This window comes from Mobula hypostoma, chromosome 13 (genome assembly GCF_963921235.1).
Source record: "Mobula hypostoma chromosome 13, sMobHyp1.1, whole genome shotgun sequence".
Classification (NCBI taxonomy): Eukaryota; Metazoa; Chordata; class Chondrichthyes; order Myliobatiformes; family Myliobatidae; genus Mobula; species Mobula hypostoma.
This window is the reverse complement of record NC_086109.1, coordinates 25,257,282-25,276,843: the sequence shown is the minus strand read 5'-3', so window position 1 is coordinate 25,276,843 and position 19,562 is coordinate 25,257,282. Positions and strand designations below refer to the sequence as shown.

Sequence of the window (19,562 nt, the reverse complement as noted above, 5' to 3'; positions counted from 1 at the left end):
CCAGCATGGATAACTTCACTCACCTCAGCAATGAACTGATTCAGTTTCAAGGAGTCTACAACTCATGTTCTCAGTATTATTTAATTATTTGTTTACTTATTATTTTAAATACCATTAGTATATGATGAGATAGTACTTCTACCATAGCTTCACTTCACAAAGTCAAAGCTCCAATTTGTAGAGTTTGTTAGAAAATGTCCTTACCAGTAGAACCTAATGGCATGAATATCAATTTCTCATTCTCGTAAAAAAAAATTCCCTCCCCTTCCCTCTTCTTTTCTCATCACTGGTCTCTTGCCTGTTCATACCTGCTTATCACTTTCTCCTATGGTCCATTTTCCTCTCGAGCCCTTTACCTTTCCCATGCACCGAGTTTCACCTATCACTTTCGGGCTACCCATCTTCCCCTCCTCCCACCTTTTTCTTCTGGAATCTCCCCCCTTCTTTCCCAGTCCTGAAGATGGGCTATGGCCAGAAATATCGACTGTTTGTTTCCATAGATGCTGCTTGACCTGCTGAGTTCCTCCTGTATATTGTGTATGTCTTTTCTCTAACTGCTCTTGAGGATTTCCTTAACGTCTTGACGTTTCAATATCTTTGTGTGCTAAATTCAGGAAATGCAACCATAGTTTCTGTAATCTCCACTCATAACTTACATAAATCTCTTGTTAAGCAGTCTCTTTTAAGAGCATTACAGCTCACCAAGTGTGGTGCACAAAACTGCCCATCATAGTTGAGATTTAACCAGGCTTTGTATAGCTTTGGTATGTTTCCTGGTTCTCTTAATAACATTGGTAAGCACTTCATTAATTTTTCCATGGGTCTATTATTTCACCATTTAGACTACATTCAGTTATGTTCCACTTTAATCTAAAGTAGATGACCTTAGATTAAGCTACATTAAAATCATCTATTAATAGGTACGTCTAATCTTACTATCATCTACTACATTTAAAACACTGGCTATTTTTACATGGGTCTGTAAACTAGGGTATTTTCCATTTTATTGGCCATGTTGAAAACAAATACAGAAAATTGAGGCCCCATTTCTAATCTGTGTAGAAAGCAGCTGCTTATGATATGTTTGTCGGTAATTGAATCAGCCTCTGTAAGTTAGTAGATGTTTGGGTAAGTGATTGGAAAACTGGAGAGGGGAAATGAACTGGGCCTGCATGAAAGTGTAAGTTGGAAGGAATAGGATTTATAGGACCAATCAGAAAGCCAGTGTAGGTTCAATGAGCCAAAGGCCTTTAACGTTGTAAAGAATTATAAGAATATGATTGTGGATTCAGCAACAGATTTATTACTGCTGGTTAATTCTCTTTTAAATTCATATTTGCTACATCTGCACTCAACTCCAGAGATTTAATTGAAGATCTCCAGACAATGCTACATATTTACATGCAGTATGACACAGAAATGGTGCATCTTAATTCACTTGAAAAAGTTCAGATGCGAAGACTTCTGGTAAGCAGAGTGTGGAATAACACAAGAAAAAGTGCAAAAGAAATACACCAGCATGTTGTACACAAAGTAGGGTTTTAATTATTAAGAGAAATTGGATAGGTTGATATTATTTTCACTCAGTCACAGGAGACCTTATGGTTTATAAAATGCAGAGGGGCATATATAAGGTAAATAGCTTCCCACCACCAAAGAGTGAATCTAAAACCAGAGGACATATATTTACTGTGAGAGGGGAAATTCTTAAAAGATATCGAAGGAGCAAGTTTCTTTTTAACACAGAGGGACTTGCAGGTAAATGCCATAAGCTACCAGAGGAGGAAGGTACAATCAGAGGGTTTAGAAGCGTTTTGACAGGTACGTGGAAAGGAACAGAACAGAGGAATCAGAATTAGAATCAAGTTTGATATCACCGGCGCATGTCGTGTAATTTGTTGCCTTTGTGGCAGCAGTACAATGCAATACATAATAATAGAGGAAAACCACGAAATACAGCAAGTATATATATTATTCGTTAAATTAAATAAGTATTGCAAAAATAGAAATAAAACATTAGTGAGGTAGTATTCATGGTTATAAGCCACTGCATGAATATGAGCCAGATGCAGGAAAATGGGATCAGCATAGATAGGCATCTCAGCCAACATGGATGAGTTGGGCCAAAGGACCTGTTTTTGCTGCACAGTTCTATGGGTATGCATTTTTAGCATGAAAAATAAGGCAGTTGTATATTATTTTGGGAAAAAGATTTGAAAAACAAAGTCATCTTAGATGATAAATATACAAATAACTAACTGTGACATATCAAATGAATACCTCATAAAACAGGAAGCCAAGTACCATGGTTTATGTCAGGGGGATGGAACTGAAAAGGAAAGAGAGGGAACAGTAACTTTCTGTCAAAGGAGAAGGTAAGTGAAGTACTTTGATAGCAGTAGGAGAGGAAGAGGAGTGACTGCTGCATAGATTGTGTTACTGTCTTATAGGAACTTCTGTGGAATTTTACTGTGCCCACCCGCTCCAACTGCTCCACATACTTAGGCTTGGCTAGGTTGAGTCTGCCTATTTGACCAGCCCACTTATACCCTGTTTCAGATATCACCATCCTCTTCATAGCTGGCCATACTGCCAAGATCATCTGCAAACTTAGAAATTCTGGCTTGCACTACCCTGTCACCCCCAAATGTTGGTCATCAATGAAGATCAAAAAATGCAACAACCCTGATAACTATTCCCACAAAATCTCCCTATTCACCTTCCTCAAGTCTGAAAATCAATCACCATGACCCTCTATTATTGGTAACTTTGCCAACTTCACATCCATGACCCTTTCATGCCATGTACTTCAGTCTGTCATGTGGCACTTTATCCAAATGTCTTCTGGAAGTCACTGTGCACCACATGAACTGCATCATCCTCATCAAATTTGTTGGCTCTTGAAAAAAAATTATCTAATCATGATCTCCTCCTTTAAATCATGTGCTGGCTTGCATTAATTAATCCATTTTCCTACCACAGATCAATATTTTTAAAGGTGTTTCCAACAATGAGATTATGCTGACAATCTGGTTGTTGGGGATGGTCCTTATCCCATACTTGTACATTGATCAGTTTTCAGTTTATTGCACTAACCCCCAGATCCAATGAGAATTGAAATATCCTGATCAGTACTCCTTCTAGTTCTTCACGTAATTCTCTCAAAATCCCTGGGAAATTCCATTAATACGAAGAACCTGTCTACTTTAAGTTCTAATCCCTCCAGAGTTCCAGCATATCTCCTGTCTCAACTATCCCCTCCTTTCATACTTTGGAAATGCCCTGACCCCCAAATTCAAAAGAAAATTGAAAGTATCCCTTTAAAAAATTATTGAACTTCACTAGCGTTTCACCAAACTTGCTGCAGTTTACCCCAATGATTTGGAATAGAACTTCACCAATGAACTCAGCTAATTCAAATTCTTTGCAGAGGATAAGCCAGACATACTTGCTTGAAAATTGCTGCTAGTTTTAAAGCAAAATGGCCTTCAGTCAACATTCTCTAACATGCACATCATTCTTAGACATTTCCTGACCCTGCCAGTCACAGTCTGTGAAGCAGGATATACATTTTTGACAACACAAAGGATAAGAACTAAACTGAGATCTATAATGCATCAGAGGTGTCTGATTGTGTTCTCTCTGATGACAGCTGAATTGCAACTGATGCAGTAAATTGATTATAATGACGTACATGATACTTGTCCTCTCAAAGTACAGAAGAAGCCAATAATTTAAAAGGCAAAATGTATATTCAAGAGGTTTTTTTAATGTTTATATTATTTAATATTTTAGTTATGTCATTGTGGTGTAAACCTCGGCATAGGAGCACAAGTGGATTCCAGTTAATTGGGACACATCAGAACCAGTTAACCATTGACCCAATTAAATGGCTGCCCCAATTAGACAGTTTAATGGAAATAGCTAAAAAGGTATAAAAAACTACAATTTAACTGTAACAAAATATGCATTTAAATAAAAAAATAGAACAAATTAGAATGCCATCGATACAACTACAGTACTATAAAACAGTGTATTATTTTCTAATAGTTATCGATGGAGGAATTCATCCAGTGTACGCTGATGAGTACTTTTAGTTGACTGTAAAATAACAAAATCAGCATAGACACCCGGTGTAGATTATGGGCTGCCTTCATAAAATGCTTTCAATGATTATATTCTCCAAATCTTCATTTTCATTATAACATTGAAGATGATTGTCAATACCTTAAAATTTTCTGCATTCCTAACTTGTTAAAGTAGTTTCATTTTCACACCCAGCCGTTTTTGGCATCACCAAACCTAAATGCTTGAAAATACAGAGTGCAAAACAGTTCTGAATTATCTTTCTGCTTACTTCTCACCAACTATTGGTGACAAAAATCGTTTTATGAACACAAACACATGCCAATGGTGCTATTTGAAAACTATTTGCTCTAAACACAGTCTAATTTCTAACACAAGTGCATGTGACTGATGCTAATTAGAAACTGTTTGGCCACAGTCTCCTGCCCCAATTAAGTGGCATGGTGTTCCAAATAAATAAAGGGAATCAGGGCTATTTTCTCAATTATTTTTTGTCCCTTAAGAGTCGGCCCAAATAAGTGGCTGTCCGGATTAACCGATGGCCCAAATAACTGGAATATGTTGTACTGTCATAGAGTCATAATGTCCTACAGCACAGAAACGGGTACATTGGTCTACCTAGTCAATATTGACGAAAATTCCAATCTAAGCTAGAACTGTAAAATTTAATCCATATCCCTTTGAACTTTTCTATGCACAAGTGTCTGTAAGTTCATAAGCCTGCTGCTTTACTGGAATTGCAGGAATCATCAATGCTATCTTTTAGACTGGAAAACAACAACAGAAATGCTGGAAGAGTTCACCTGGTCAAGAAGCATCGGTGGAGAGAGAAACTACTCAATATTTTTTTACCAATGACTCTTTCTCGGAATTGGAAAAGGAACAGAGGATTTTCATATTTTCAAGGTAGAGTTGGGTGGGAGGGTGGTGGAAGTGAGATACAAGACAGAGGACTTTATGGAGGTAGGTTAAGACAAATCAGGTGATAAAAAGCACGAGTAGTAACTGATCAGCATTCATTCTCGAGTAAATGCCGAATTGTATTTTTAAGCAATCAGTAATGCCCACATTTTTCTTGTACTTTGCTGTACTTGAATTATTAATATGATATGTAAAACATTTAATGGCCCTTTGTATTAATGATTCTTCATTCATTTATATTTGTAATGGAATATGGAGAGTTTCCAATTTCTGCTTGCCCAGGGGTCCAAAAACCCCTTAATCTGTCTATGTGAAAGAATATTCCCATATTATCCCACCCTGGCTTATTGTCTATGGCCTTGCAAATTCCTCAATCTGCGCAACCCCCTTTTAATTTATTTAAGAAATCAGCTCACACCACCTTTCCCAATGGAAGATTTGAGATCCTGATAATCTTCCAAGTGAAAACATTTCTCCATGTTTTCTGCCTTTCAAAAGTGATTATGAATTCTGCTAACTTGCAAGATGAAAATGTTTTTCTCTATCTGCCATAATTAAAATTTCTCATCAGTGAAACCACACTAGAACATCAGGAAAAATCAGAAGAAAATATACCCCTTGAACTTGATCCACTACCCAATAAGATTGTCCATAGACATTTAGCTCAGTATGCTTTTTCTATACCGACTCATATTTCTTGATTCCCTTAATTTCTAAGAACCTATAAATGTTTGCTTGCGTACACTCAGTGATTTCATTTCCATAACCGTCTTGGTTGGAGAATTCAAAAAATTCACAACCCTCTTAATGAAGAAATTTCTTCTCATCTTCATACTTAATTGACAACTTTTTATTTTGAAAACATGATTCCTGGTTCAAAATGAAAGAGATTCTGCAGATTCTGGAAATCCAGAGTAAATCATACAAAATGCTGCAGGAACTCAGCAGGTCAGGCAGCAATTTGGAATGATGTTTCATTCCAAAATGTCAACTGTTTATTCCTTTCCATAAATGCTGCCTGACCTGTTAAGTTCCCCCAGAATTCTGTATATATTGCTCCTGATTCTAAGTGACACCATGATACCCAAGGATACGTTAACTCTATTGTCAAGCTTCACTAGAATTATATGTTTCAATGAGTTTGCCTCTCATTCCTCTAAACACAAGAGAACATAGTTTGCTTAATCTGTCCTTATATCATATGTAAATCTGACACCCCAGGAATCAATCAGAGGAATTTAAACATGACTTTGAAGCCACACTTCTCTAATAAGATATGAAGACACATTGGAAAATTTTAAGTCCTGCATCCCTGGAAGTGACCTGGAACTACTTCACTTTATACACTTAAAATGGGTCTCCACTAATGGATAACAACAGTAGGATTGATCTATAAAGTGTTCCTATACAACTTCCTTGCTTTTACAGTTCAATATAAATGCAAATAACCTAGAGTTGTTTACTTACTATGGCAAAGGAATTGTCACAATAAGGCATTTGTGTAATCACAGACAAGAGAAAATCAGCAGATGTTGTAAATCCTCTTTTTTTCTCCAGTCCTGTTGAAGGGTCTCAGCCTAAAACACCAACTGTTTACTCTTTGTCATAGATGCTGTCTGTCCTGCTGAATTCTTCCAGCATTTTGTGTGTATTTAAGGGATTTGTATATCAGGCTCTAAGGTCTCTCAGCTCACTATACTTCACAAAATCAACCACTTTTTGGCGTGATCTCTTTCTAAATTCACAATTCTCAGCAATGAGCTTTTTTTTTGTAAATATTCCGGCCTTTTCCAACACTTAGGTAGAAAAGCAGATCAGTTACAGGAGAAGCAATCCAAAGTTCAAAGCTCAAAGTTCGTTTATTATCAAGTCTGTATGCAGTATGTAACCCTGAGATTCATCATTCCACAGACAGCCATGAAACAAAGAAACACCGTGGAACCTATTCAAAGAAAACATCAAACTCCCAAAACACAAAAAAACAACAAATCGAGCGAGTGGCAAAAACTAGTGGAAAAACACAGATTAAAAAGTCATTGAACCAGTCTGGGAATGTTCAGTTTCATTTCAGTTCATTTCAATTTAGCGCTGTGTTGTTCATTGACTGCAGGCAGAAGAGCAGGGCTGCCCCAATCAAAATTGCACAAAATAGCAAAAAAAAAGCTGTAACTAGAAACCAGAAACACACATAACATAAACTGCAATGTCCAATCCACAAAGCACGTTGATCAAACCTTGCACAAGACCCTAGATGCCGGCACCATCCATGGGCAGCATCAAGCAAGAGGGAGAGAGAGACCTTGTCAAATGCAGGCACTTTGTTCCACGACCAACGAGCAAGAGTGAGAGAGAGACCGGTCAAATGCAGGTACAATTCAGAGGCTGGTGACCATGAGATCTAAGGTGGAACCCCAAAATTTAAACTGGAGTTTAAACTCAGCTAATTAGACAACCTGGAATAAAAAGGTAGAATCAGTAATAGTGACAATGAACCATAAAATTACTATAAAAAGCCCATTTGATGCAGTAATTCCTTCCCGGAGAGCAAACATGCTCTCCTTTTCTGGTCCTGCTCGTGTGTGACTCCATACATATAACAATCTAACTGACTCTTAACGACCCACTGAAATGGTCCAGCAAGCTGCTAAGATAAAGGGAAAGTAGACCTGGGAAATTAATGCTGCTTTTTTTGCAGGAAGTTCCATATTTGGTGAAAGATTATTTTAAAACTCTGAATCATGAAACCCTCCTCAACATGACCCATCAGTTTTCAGGCTTAATAATGCTGTCTGATGTTTCACATTAAGTTGGAACCTCTTTTTCAGTTGCCAGGAGAAGACACACTTTCTCAGCAACAGATGAAATATAATCACTTTGGTCTTGACAATAAGTTGGTCCAATCACTTCAAGATGTTATAATTCGAAATAATTGATAACCTCAGGGTCAGGAAGGAAACATAATCATGCAAATAAATCAAATAATTTCAAATGTCAACATGCATTTTTTTCTATTATAAGCTCCTGAGGAATATTACCGTATACAATCTTCAAAATCTGGTCTTCATGCACATTTCACTATCTAAGAGTAGCCCATTCTCACAGATTGCATACCTAGAGGTAAGATAGATGGATCATAAGCAAGAACCCATGTTGCAACAATCACTCTGCTTACTCCAGGTAATTTTTGTCGTCAACAAAATGCAGGATTCCCAGTTAGACAACAATAATCCCCATACACAGACAGTAATATGTAAAGATAAAAGGTAAGATTAGCTTAATTTGTCACATGTACATCAAAACATACAGAAAAATGCTGTTTAAATGGGTTAGCATGGACTAGATGGGCCAAAGAGCCTATTTCTGTATTTTTCTATAACTACGCATTATTCACATCAAATCATATCAGCAAGGATTGTGCAGGGCAGCTTGCAAATGTCGCCACACTTCCGGTGCTAACATTGCATGCCCACAATTCACTAACCCTAAACATACTTTTAGAAGGTGGGAGGAAACCAGAGCACCTGGAAAAAAACCCAGACAGTCATGGAGAGAACATACAAATTCCTGCAGACAATGGCAGGAATCGAGCTCCAATCTTACAAGCTGGTGCTGTAAAGCAAGGCACAAACCTTTATGTTACTGCAGGGAATAATTAATTCTGAGGTGACTCCATATGATTCTGGTGACAAATACATGGTCCATAACTTTTATACTTTATACTTTATTGTCGCCAAACAATTGGTACTAGAACGTACAATCATCACAGCGATATTTGATTCTGCGCTTCACACACCCTGGATTACAAATATTAAATGTTAAAAATATTAAAAATAGTTAAAACTAGTAAATATCAAAAATCTAAATTACAAATCATAAATAGAAAATAGAAAAATGGGAAGTAAGGTAGTGCAAAAAAACCAAGAGGCGGGTCCAGATATTTGGAGGGTACGGACCAGATCTGGGTCAGGATCCGTTCAGCAGTCTTATCACAGTTGGAAAGAAGCTGTTCCCAAATTTGGCTGTATGAGTCTTCAAGCTCCTGAACCTTCTCCCGGAGGGAAGAGGGACGAAAAGTGTGTTGGCTGGGTGGGTCCTGTCCCTGATTATCCTGGCAGCATTGCTCCGGCAGCCTGCGGTGTAAAGGGAGTCCAAGGATAGAAGATTGGTTTGTGTGATGTGCTGCGCCGTGTTCACGATCTTCTGCAGCTTCTTTCCGTCTTGGACAGGACAACTTCCATACCAGGTTGTGATGCACACTAGAAGAATGCTTTCTATGGTGCATCTATAAAAATTAGTGAGGGTTTTAGGGGACAGGCCAAATTTCTTTAGTTTTCTCAGGAACTTAGTTATGAACTAACCCTAAAATAAAACACACATTGTCAGGTTCAAAACCAGTTATTACCCTTCACTTTTCTGTGACTATAGAACCACCAGGCTCTTGAACAACAGGGAATAACTTCACTGAACTTCACTTAGCCCATCATTGAAATGTTCCAACAACCAATGGACTCACTTTCAAGGACCCTTCATCTCATATTCTCGTTATTTATTGTTATTTATTTATATTTGCATTTGCACAGTTTGTTGTCTTCTTTATACTGGCTGAATGTCCTAGTGGGGTGAACTTCCACTGATTTTGTTATAGTTACTATTCCAGACATTTGTTGAGTATGCCCACAAGGAAATGAATCTCAGAATTGTATATGGTGATATATATGTACTTTGACAAAACAGAGGTTGCTAGGTTCTTGATTAATAATGGCATCAAAGATTGTGGGGATAAGGCAGGAGAATGGGGTTGAAAGGGAAAATAAATCAGCTATGATCAAATGGCAGAGCCAACTTGATGGGCCGAATGGCCTACTTATGCTCCTATGTCTTATGGAAAGAAAAGGCTGCACAGTATGAATAGTCAGGAGTGGAAATGCTGTCAGATTAGCAATGAACATAAGAGGAACTCAAAAGTCTTTCAGGAAACATATCAATGTTTAAAGGGTTGTCAAAGCATGAGTCAGTTAGATATAAAACAGCATGACTTTATGGAGGCAGAGAACTTGGTTGACATGAATACTCACTGCCCTCTTTCATTACAATGTAACAGTAAAGGAGAACAACAAGGCTGAAGCATTTATACTCATCTTTAGAAAAACTGCCAGGTAAATGATCTGCTGGGCCCTGTTATGATATCCCCACAATCACAGAAGTCCGTCTTTAGTCAATCCAGTTCACTTCATATTTTATGAAGAAAAGGCTGAGAGTGCCGGAGAGAACAAAAGCTTTGAAACCAGTCAATACTCCATCTGCTATCTTCCTTTCGGCATGTGTTCCAGAACTACTGTCAGGATTTTCCTAACGTGATGGCGATTCTGGTATCTACCAATCACTGTGGAAAATTATGCTGGTATGTCCGGGAGAAAACCCAGGAATCTGAGATGCAAAGGGACTTGGGAGTCCTTGTGCAGAACACCTTGAAGGTTAGCTTGCAGGTTGAGTTGGTGGTGAGGAAGGCAAATGCCATGTTAGCATTCATTTCAAGAGGTCTAGAATACAAGAGCAGGGATGTGATGCTGAGGCTTTAGGCACAGGTGAGGCCTCACCTTGAGTATTGTGAACAGTTTTGGGCCCTCATCTTAGAAAAGATGTGCTGGCATTGGAGAGGGTCCAAAGGAGGTTCACAAGGATGATTCCAGGAATGAAAGGGTTATCACATGAGGAATGTTTGATGTCTCTGTGTCTGTACTCACTGGAATTCAGAAGGATGAGGGGGTATTTCATTGAAACCTTTCAAATGTTAAAAGGCCTAGACAGAGTAGATGTGGTAAGGATGTTTCCCATGGTGGGAGAGTCTAGAACAAGAGGGCACAGCCTCAGGATAGAAAGACGCTCTTTGAAAACAAAGATGCAGAGAAACTTCTTTAGCCAAAGGGTGGTGAATTTGTGGAATTTGTTGCCACGTGCAGCTGTGGAGGCCAGGTCGTTGGGTGTATTTAAGGCAGAGATTGATAGGTTCTTGATTAGACATGGTATCAAAGGTTATGGAGAAAAGGCCGGGAACTGGGGTTGAGGAGAAGATAGAAAAAAGGATCAGCCATTATTGAATGGCAGAGCAGACTCGATGGGCCAGATGGCCTAATTCGGCTCCTATGTCTTATGGTCTGCAAAAATCAAGACCAACAAAATACGGCTAATTTCTGCCCCACTAATCTACTCTCAACCATTAACAAATGATGGAAATTATAGTCAATAGCACAACCAAGTGGTACTTACTCACCAATAACCTGTTGATTGCAAAGCCCAAATCTTGAAACGATGAAAGACTGTCGAAATGCAAGAAAATGGCTTACCATCCTCTTTTTAAGTGCCATCAGAAAAAAGGCAATAAAAGATAACATTGCTTGGGATGCCCATATCTAATACATTTCTTTTTATAAACCAGCAGATAGCAGATAAGATAGAAAATGGTGAACACTATAACACACACAAAATTCTGGAGGATCTCAGCGTGTCAGGCAGCATCCATGGAAATAAGCAAACAGTTGACATTTCAGGACCCGAAGAAGGGTCTCAGCCCAAAAATGTCGACTGTCTGTAAATTTCCATGAATGCCACCTGACCTGTTGAGTCCCTCCAGCATTGTGTGTGATGCTTTGGATTTCCAGCATCTGCAGAATTTCTCTTGGAGGTAAATACTGTAGCCTGTATTTAAAAGTGTGACAGTCCCAAAATGGCAATAGTCATCTGGTTGAAATGAGATTGTGTACTATATTATTGAAAAAAACAAGCCTATAAATGTAACACTTTATTCAGCATTCTTTTATTATTTTCCCTTGAACTACCTCAATGCACTGATGTGATGAAATGAACCATGTGGATGGCATGCAAAGCAAAGATTTTTATTATATCTTGGTATATGTGACAATAATAAACCAATTTTCCAATTTAAAAAGGTGTAGCGCTATAAGTACAGCTCTTTTAACTGTTGATAAGAGCCAATGAGCTTATTCTCCAGAGGATTTCAGTCGCAGAAGAGCCATAAATTCAACCCAGTTCAGGATCCCGAATAGAAAAAAGCTCTGACAATTGTTGCATACTGAGATACAGTAAATGTATATTTATTTGGGATAGCCGTAACGTTCATACATTGTGCGTACATGCGATGCTCTCTCATTTGATGATAAACACTAATTTGCCGAGGTGGCAAAATCCTAATTGACTTTGAGTGCAGTCACACATTAGATTAGCCCTCTTGGGTCTGAGCTGTAATCCATGTTTGCATTGAACAAAGATCACAAAGACCCAGGTGTTCTCTCACTACATGTATCCACCACTGCCTTCCTGTCTGTATCTCCCAAACACCCACTCTTCATTTTATCTTTTATTCTGCTCTTAAACTTTAGGCACTTTTCCTAATCTCCCTGTTGTTATTCAGTTCTGTTTTCAAATCCGGACACCTTGTCTTGCGTTTCTTCCCCAGAACCTTGAGGCAAAATGCTTCTCACCCAACAAAAGCAAATTTCTGAAAAATATTTCACTATATCGCTCAATGCTTTTGTTTGTTGCAGATGTGAGCAAATGTCTGTGTGAAGGAATCACACAGAGCAATTGAGTACCAGTGCATTCAGGCCTGAAAATATACCTTGCCACGGTGATCCCAGCAGCTTGCTGCTCGGGGACTGGCAGTCAGAATAATTTCCTGAGGTGTGAACAATTTCATGAACGCTAAGCATTCTATTCTGGTTGAGCAGAGTCTTTAAATTGGCTTTTGTCCTTACAGCTGTTCCCTTTGGCTTTGACTGCATTTGTAGGAAATCATCGGGTTACCTCAAATACTACAATTTTCCTACAGCATTTTCTTTTAATTAGGATACGGCCACTTTCCCTCTAAAATCCATCTCCCTTTCAAAACATTTCCACAAGCACTGGCCATTCCCCTGTAGTTACCCAAGGTGCACTGAATATTAGAGCACAGAAACAAGTTAATTACCCCAGATGGTCTGTGTCAGTGACTAAACTCCACACTCCATCTTCTTCTTCCCTGCCTTATAGTATATCTTTCCACTCCCTGAATGTGAATATAAATAAATAGCAATAAATAATGAAAGCATCAAATACTTAAAGTGGGACTATTGGTTATAGGAACACCAGAAGAAAAATAAGTGCAGTTATCCTCCTTTGTTCAAGAGCCTGATGGTTGATGGGTATTAACTATTCTTGAAGTGCTGTGCGAGTCCTGGGACTCCTGTACCTTCTACCTAATGGCAGCAGTGAGAATAGAGCATGGCCTGGGTGGTGAGGATCTCTGATGCTGGATGCTGCTTTCCTATGGCAACGTTTCATTTAGATGTGCTCAATGGTTGGGACGGTTTTACCTGTGAAGTACTCTGCCAAATATACTACCTTTGGTAGGATTTTCCACTCAAAGGCATTGGTGTTCCTCTACCAGGCTATAATGCAGCCAGTCAGCACACTTTTCCACCATACATCTATAGAGGTTTGCGAAGGAATTTGATGACATGCCAAATCTCCGCAGACTCCTGAGGAAGTACAGGTGCTGTCGTGCTTTCTTTCCAATTATATTTATATGATGGCCCAGGCCTGGTGCTCTGAGATAGTGACACCCAGGAATTTAAAGTTACTGACCCTCTCCACCTATCCACATATACCTTAAGACCATTAGACATAGGAGCAGAATTAGGCCATTCAGCCCATTGAGTCTGCTTTGCCATTCCATCATGGTTGAATTACTATCCCTCTCACACCCATTCTCCTGCCTTCTTCCTCTAACCTTTGCCACCCTGATTAATCAAGAACATCCCCTTAAATATGACTTGGCCTGCACAGCCATATGTGGCAATGAATTCCACAGATTTGCCACCCTCTGGCTAAAGAAATTTTTCCTCATCTCAGTTCTAAATGGATGTCCCTCTTTTCTGAGCGTGTGCCCTCTGGTCCTAGATTCACACAGTATAGGAAGCATCCTCACATCCACTAACTAGAGTTTTCAGTATTCAATGATGTTTCAGTGAGACCCCCTCATTCTTCTAAACTCCAGCAAGTACAGACCCAGAACCATCTAACACTCCTCATCTGTTAACCCTTTCATTCACAGAAACATAGAAACATAGAAAATCTACAGCACAACACAGCCTTTGGCCCACAAAGTTGTGCCGAACATGTCCCTACCTTAGAAATTACTAGGCTTACCTATATTCCCCTATGTTTCTAAGCTCCATGTACCTATCCAAAAGTCTCTTAAAAGACCCTATCGTATCCACCTCCGCCACCGTTGCCGGCAGACCATTCCACGCACTCACCACTCTCTGAGTAAAAAACTTACCCCTGACATCTCATCTGTACCTACTCCCCAGCACCTTAAACCTGTGTCCTCTTGTGGCAACCATTTCAGCTCTAGGAAAAAGTCTCTGACTATCCACATGATCAATGCCTCTCATAATCTTATACACCTCTATCAGATCACCTCTCATCCTCTGTTGCTCCAAGGAGAAAAGGCCGAGTTCACTCAACCTATTCTCATAAGGCATGCTCCCCAATCCAGGCAACATCCTTGTAAATCTCCTCTGCACCCTTTCTATAGTTTCCACATCCTTCCTGTAGTGAGGTGACCAGAACTGAGCACAGTACTCCAAGTGAGGTCTGACCAGGGTCCTATATAGCTGCAACATTACCTCTCGGCTCCTAAATTCAATTCCATGATTGATGAAGACCAATACACTGTACGCCTTCTTAACTACAGAGATAACCTGTGCAGCTGCTTTGAACATCCTATGGACTCGGACTCCAAGATCCTTCTGATCCTCCACACTGCCAAGAGTCTTACCATTAATACTATATTTTGCCATCATATTTGATCTACCAAAATGAACCACTTCACACTTGTCTGGGTTGAACTCCATCTGCCAATTCTCAGCCCAGTTTTGCATCCTATCAATGTCCCGCTGTAACTCCTGACAGCTCTCCACATTATCCACAACATCTCCAACCTTTGTGTCATCAGCAAACTTACTAACCCATCCCTCCACTTCCTCATCCAGGTCATTTATAAAAATCACGAAGAGTAAGAGTCCCAGAACAGATCCTTGAGGCACTCCACTAGTGACCAACCTCCATGCAGAATATGACCCGTCTACAACCACTCTTTGCCTTCTGTGAGCAAGCCAGTTCTGGGTCCACAACGCAATGTCCCCTTGGATCCCATGCCTCCTTACTTTCTCAATAAGCCTTGCATGGGGTACCTTATCAAATGCCTTGCTGAAATCCACATACACTACATCTACTGCTCTTCCTTCATCAATGTGTTTAGTCACATCCTCAAAAAATTCAATCAGGCTCGTAAGGCACGACCTGTCCTTGACAAAGCCTTGCTGACTATTCCTGAATTATTCCTGGAATAATTTTTGTGAACTCCCTCTGGACCCTCAATGCCAGCATATTTTGCTTAGATAAGGGGCCCAAAACTGCTCACAATACTCAAAGTATGGTCTGACCAATGCCTTAAAAGCCTCAGCATTATATCCTTGCTTTTGTATTCTAGTCCTCTTGAAATGAATGCTAACATTGCATTTGCCTTCCTTACCACTGATCAACCTGCAAGTTAACCTTTAGGGAACCCTACACATGGACTCCCAAGTCCCCTTGCACCTCTGATTTTTGAATGTTCTCATTTAGAAAATAATACACACTTCTGTACATTAAATTCCATCTACCACTTGTTCGCCCTTTCTGTTCAAGTCCTTCTACAGACATCCTGCTTCCTCAACACTATCTACCCCTCCACCTATCTTTGTATCATTGACAAATTTGGCCACAAAGCCTTCATCCAATCATTGACATATAATATGAAAAAAGTAGTCCCATCACTGACCCCTGCAGAACATCACTCGTCTCCAGCAGCCAAACAGAAAAGACCCCCTTTATTCCTACTCTTTGTCCCCTGGTAGTCACCCAATCTTCTATCCATGCTAGTATCTTTCTTGTAATACCATGAGCCCTTGTTAAGAAGCTTCATGTGTGGCACCTTGTCAAAGGCCTTCTGAAAATCCAAAAAAACAGCATCCTCTGTCTCTCTTTTGTCTATCCTACTTGTTATTTCCTCAAAGAATTCCAGCAGATTTGTCAGATAAGATTTCCCCTTAAGGTAACCATGCTGACTTTCGCCTACTTTAACATGTGCTTCCCACCCTGAGACCTCACTCTTATTAATAGACTCCTACATCTTTCCAACCATTGAAGTCAGGCTAACTGACCTATAATTTCTTTTTGTTTGCTTTCTTCACATCTTAAGGAGCGGAATGACTTTTGCAATTTCCCAGTCCTCCAGAAACAATCCAGGATCGAGTGATTCTTGAAAGATCAAGAATGCTTCCACAATCCCTTCAGACACCTCCTTCAGAACCCTGTAGTATAGTCCATCTGATCCAGGTAACCGACCTACCTTCAGATTTTTCAGCTTCCCACGCACCGCCTCTTTAGTAATAGCAATGTCAATCACTTCTGCCCTGAACACTCTCGCACTTGTGGCATTCTGCTAGTGTCTTCCACAGTGAAGGTTGTCACAAAATACTTAATAAGTTTATTTGCCATTTCTTTGTCGCCCATTACTACCCCTCCAGCTTAATTTCCCCGCAGTCAGATATCCACTCTCATCTCTCCTTTACTGCTTATCTACCCGAAAGAAAAACTTTTTGTTTCCGCTTTTTTATTATTGGCTCCTTCATATTTCATCTTTTCTCTCTTTATGGCCTGTTTTTTACGCCCACAAACTTGACTCCAATTAAACAGGTGCCACATAATTGCAATAATTAAAACAATACAAAAGGATTGTAAACATTCAGACTAAAGAAAAATCATCCATCAACATTATACCTTAACAGCTGATGCTCTGAGCTTGAAGTGATTAAATTCGTTCTTAGTCTTAAGGTCCGTGTTCTCGTTCATCACTTTAATTGTTATGGCAAATAGATCGCCCTACCTTTCCTTCCAAACCAGTGGGCTTTTATCTGCGTCTAATTCTATTTCCATCTTTATTGCTTTGGTTAATTTGTGATAATACTAATATGCTCGCCTCCCGAGGCGAAGCTAAGTGGAAACCGGGAGGCCGCTCCCATGCAACAGTTGTGCAGAATCCATTCCCTGTCTCCATTATATAGTCACCAAACTAGACCCTGCTGTCTGGTGCGCGTGCATGCGTGCGGGCGTGCATGTACCCACGTACCCCGCGCTCACCTTATCCCTTTTAGTCAGTAGACAGCAAAATAATGGTTAAAATACTGCAAGAACTGGAAACGAGATTCATTGCTACTCCGCTAAACTCTGCAAATTTTCTACCAGACAAGCAGTGTTGCTTCATATCGAGTCTCCCCCACCCCCGTCACAGGAAATGTTTAACATATTAGCATTTTATATTAATTTACAAGTAAAAGTATTATCTATTTCAGACTAACTAGTCAGACGAATTCTTTGGCGCGATGACCGTCGATCTGCTGATTCACTGGGAGTTTGAAAGCCCAAAGCCCTCACTTTATATTGTCATATTCAGATACTTTGAACTATTAAAAAAATAAATAATTGCTCTATCGAATCTGCGGCTTGACTTTAGTGGCTAGAGCTCTTAAAATACTTTACGCGTTATTTTTATTTAATGTAAACGTGCAGGTTTCTGAATATATTCATTGTGGAATCGGGGGAAATAAAGTGTTCATGAAACATTGGTTAGAAGATGCTGAAACTGACTAGCAGGTGTCTAATCTGTTGCTTACCCGTGCCGCTCTGGAGGAGTAAGGGTCTTCGAAGAGTGCCCACACTTTGGGCTGCCATCTCTTCCAGCAGTTGGCAAGAGTGGAACGGTTGTGGTTGCAAGCTTCCAGTCCCAGGATGCGGCCCGAGTCAAGGTCGGGCTCGCCGTCGTCTTCCCTCTCGGCGCTGTTGCAAGTGCCGTCCGTCGGCTCGAAGATGTCCAGCGCCTCCTCGGCATCTCGGTGCTGCCTGTAAGTCATCCAGCAACAGGGCTCCACATCGGTCTCGTCCAGTCCCCAGAAAGCCAACTCTTCCTCGAACAGGGGTCCGCACACATCGGCCGGGCAGTGCAGCTTGCCCGTGCGGTAATAATTGAGCACATAGGCGAAAATGCCCGGGTGGCGGTCAAAGAAGAACTGGCTGGACTTGGCGTCGAAATCAAAGTTGCCTTGGGCGCCGGGGTCAGCGAGCCCCGCTAGCCGGGTCCCCGGCAGCGTTTGCAGGGTACTTTTGTACGTTTCATGCCTAGTGCCACCAACGTTGATGGTGATTCTCTCGCTGTCCTCCCCCTTGCCCATTTCTTCCTTCAGACATGGTTTAGATGGAGCTTTATTGCCTGACTTGCGTCCCCGGTAAGATGAGACACACACGGAGCTTATCATGCGGAGGTCGGGCTTCAACCAAATCCCCCTCCCAGGGAAGATTAGTTTGTATTCCTGTTTCTCTGGTTTGACCAAAAAAAAAACCCGGATCAAGTTACTGGAGAAGGGACAAAGCGATCAGACCTGGAATCGATGGCACTTGCACAGGCAGGTCAGGGTAAAGAATCATCCACAGATCCGGGCAGGACGCATTCATTCACTGGGTCCGCAGTCCGCACTCACCAGCTTGGAGCTGCTCACTTTCAACAACCTGTTAATTCCAACAGCATCAGGTCCTGGGCGCTTGTAAAATGGCAGATGCGGAGCAGCGGATTCTTACGAGGGTCTGTCCACAGTTTTCTCCCCGTCCCCGTGCTCAGAGACCCTGCTTTAGTAGTTTAACAGCCCGCCTTTATTTCAGCTGACAACCTGGGCTGAGATTGGCAGCGGGATCAGACTTCGCGCTAGTGGCCTCGCACGGTGTCTGGCTGAGAAAGTCCGCCGGTCTTCAGGGCTGGAAGTGGCAGAATGCAGAAAGTGTCGGATGTGCCAAAGCGCAATCTGCCTTCCTCTTTCGACGGGGTTTGTCCGAGTTTTACCAACGCGTGTGTGTTGTGTGTGTGTGTGTGTGCCCTTTCACATCAGTCCCTCGACAAGTCTCATGTGAAAATATTCCGGCTCTCGCCACTTTCCGACTGAGGTTACTGGGTGGGTCAGATGTGTGGCGGATTTCTGCATTTCTTACATGTTCTCACCTGGGGGCTTCGGGGCCGGGGGCGGGGCTGTCAATAGATGTCTGAGTCCATGTCTGGCACCGAGGCTGCTGCCGTGTCTCCGTGTCTGTGTCTGAAGCTGAGCCGTGGGGAGAGGGCGGGGTCGAGAGTAGGGGTCCACATTCGAAATCTGGGATAAGGACCGGGGCAGCCAGGAGGTACCTAGGCGGGTTGAAGGAAGCTTTATATCTGTGGGGCAAAGTTCTGTAACAATGCTGGGGTGGGCGTGTTGGAGATACATTAGAGGTGAGTAATGGTCTGATTTGAGTTCTATGGGCAGCAGATCGAGGACGCTGCCCCCTTTGCGTCGTGAACTAGCTAACTGAAGATTTTTAATATTCCTACACATTGAGCATTTATTTTTCCATGCAGTTTATATCTCCCAAGA

At 40.9% G+C, this 19,562-nt stretch overlaps 1 protein-coding gene across 1 annotated transcript in view; it reads right to left on the bottom strand.

Annotated features, from left to right (window-relative positions):
* The window catches only part of kcnc4 (potassium voltage-gated channel, Shaw-related subfamily, member 4), a 66,775-nt gene extending 47,680 nt beyond the window's left edge, over nt 1–19,095 (bottom strand). Inside the window, exon 1 of the mRNA XM_063066457.1 lies at nt 17,784–19,095. Within this exon, the coding sequence (XP_062922527.1) occupies nt 17,784–18,422 (639 nt within the window). The 5' untranslated portion in view covers nt 18,423–19,095. The remainder of the gene's footprint in view (nt 1–17,783) is intronic.
* Between the last annotated feature and the right edge of the window lie 467 nt (nt 19,096–19,562).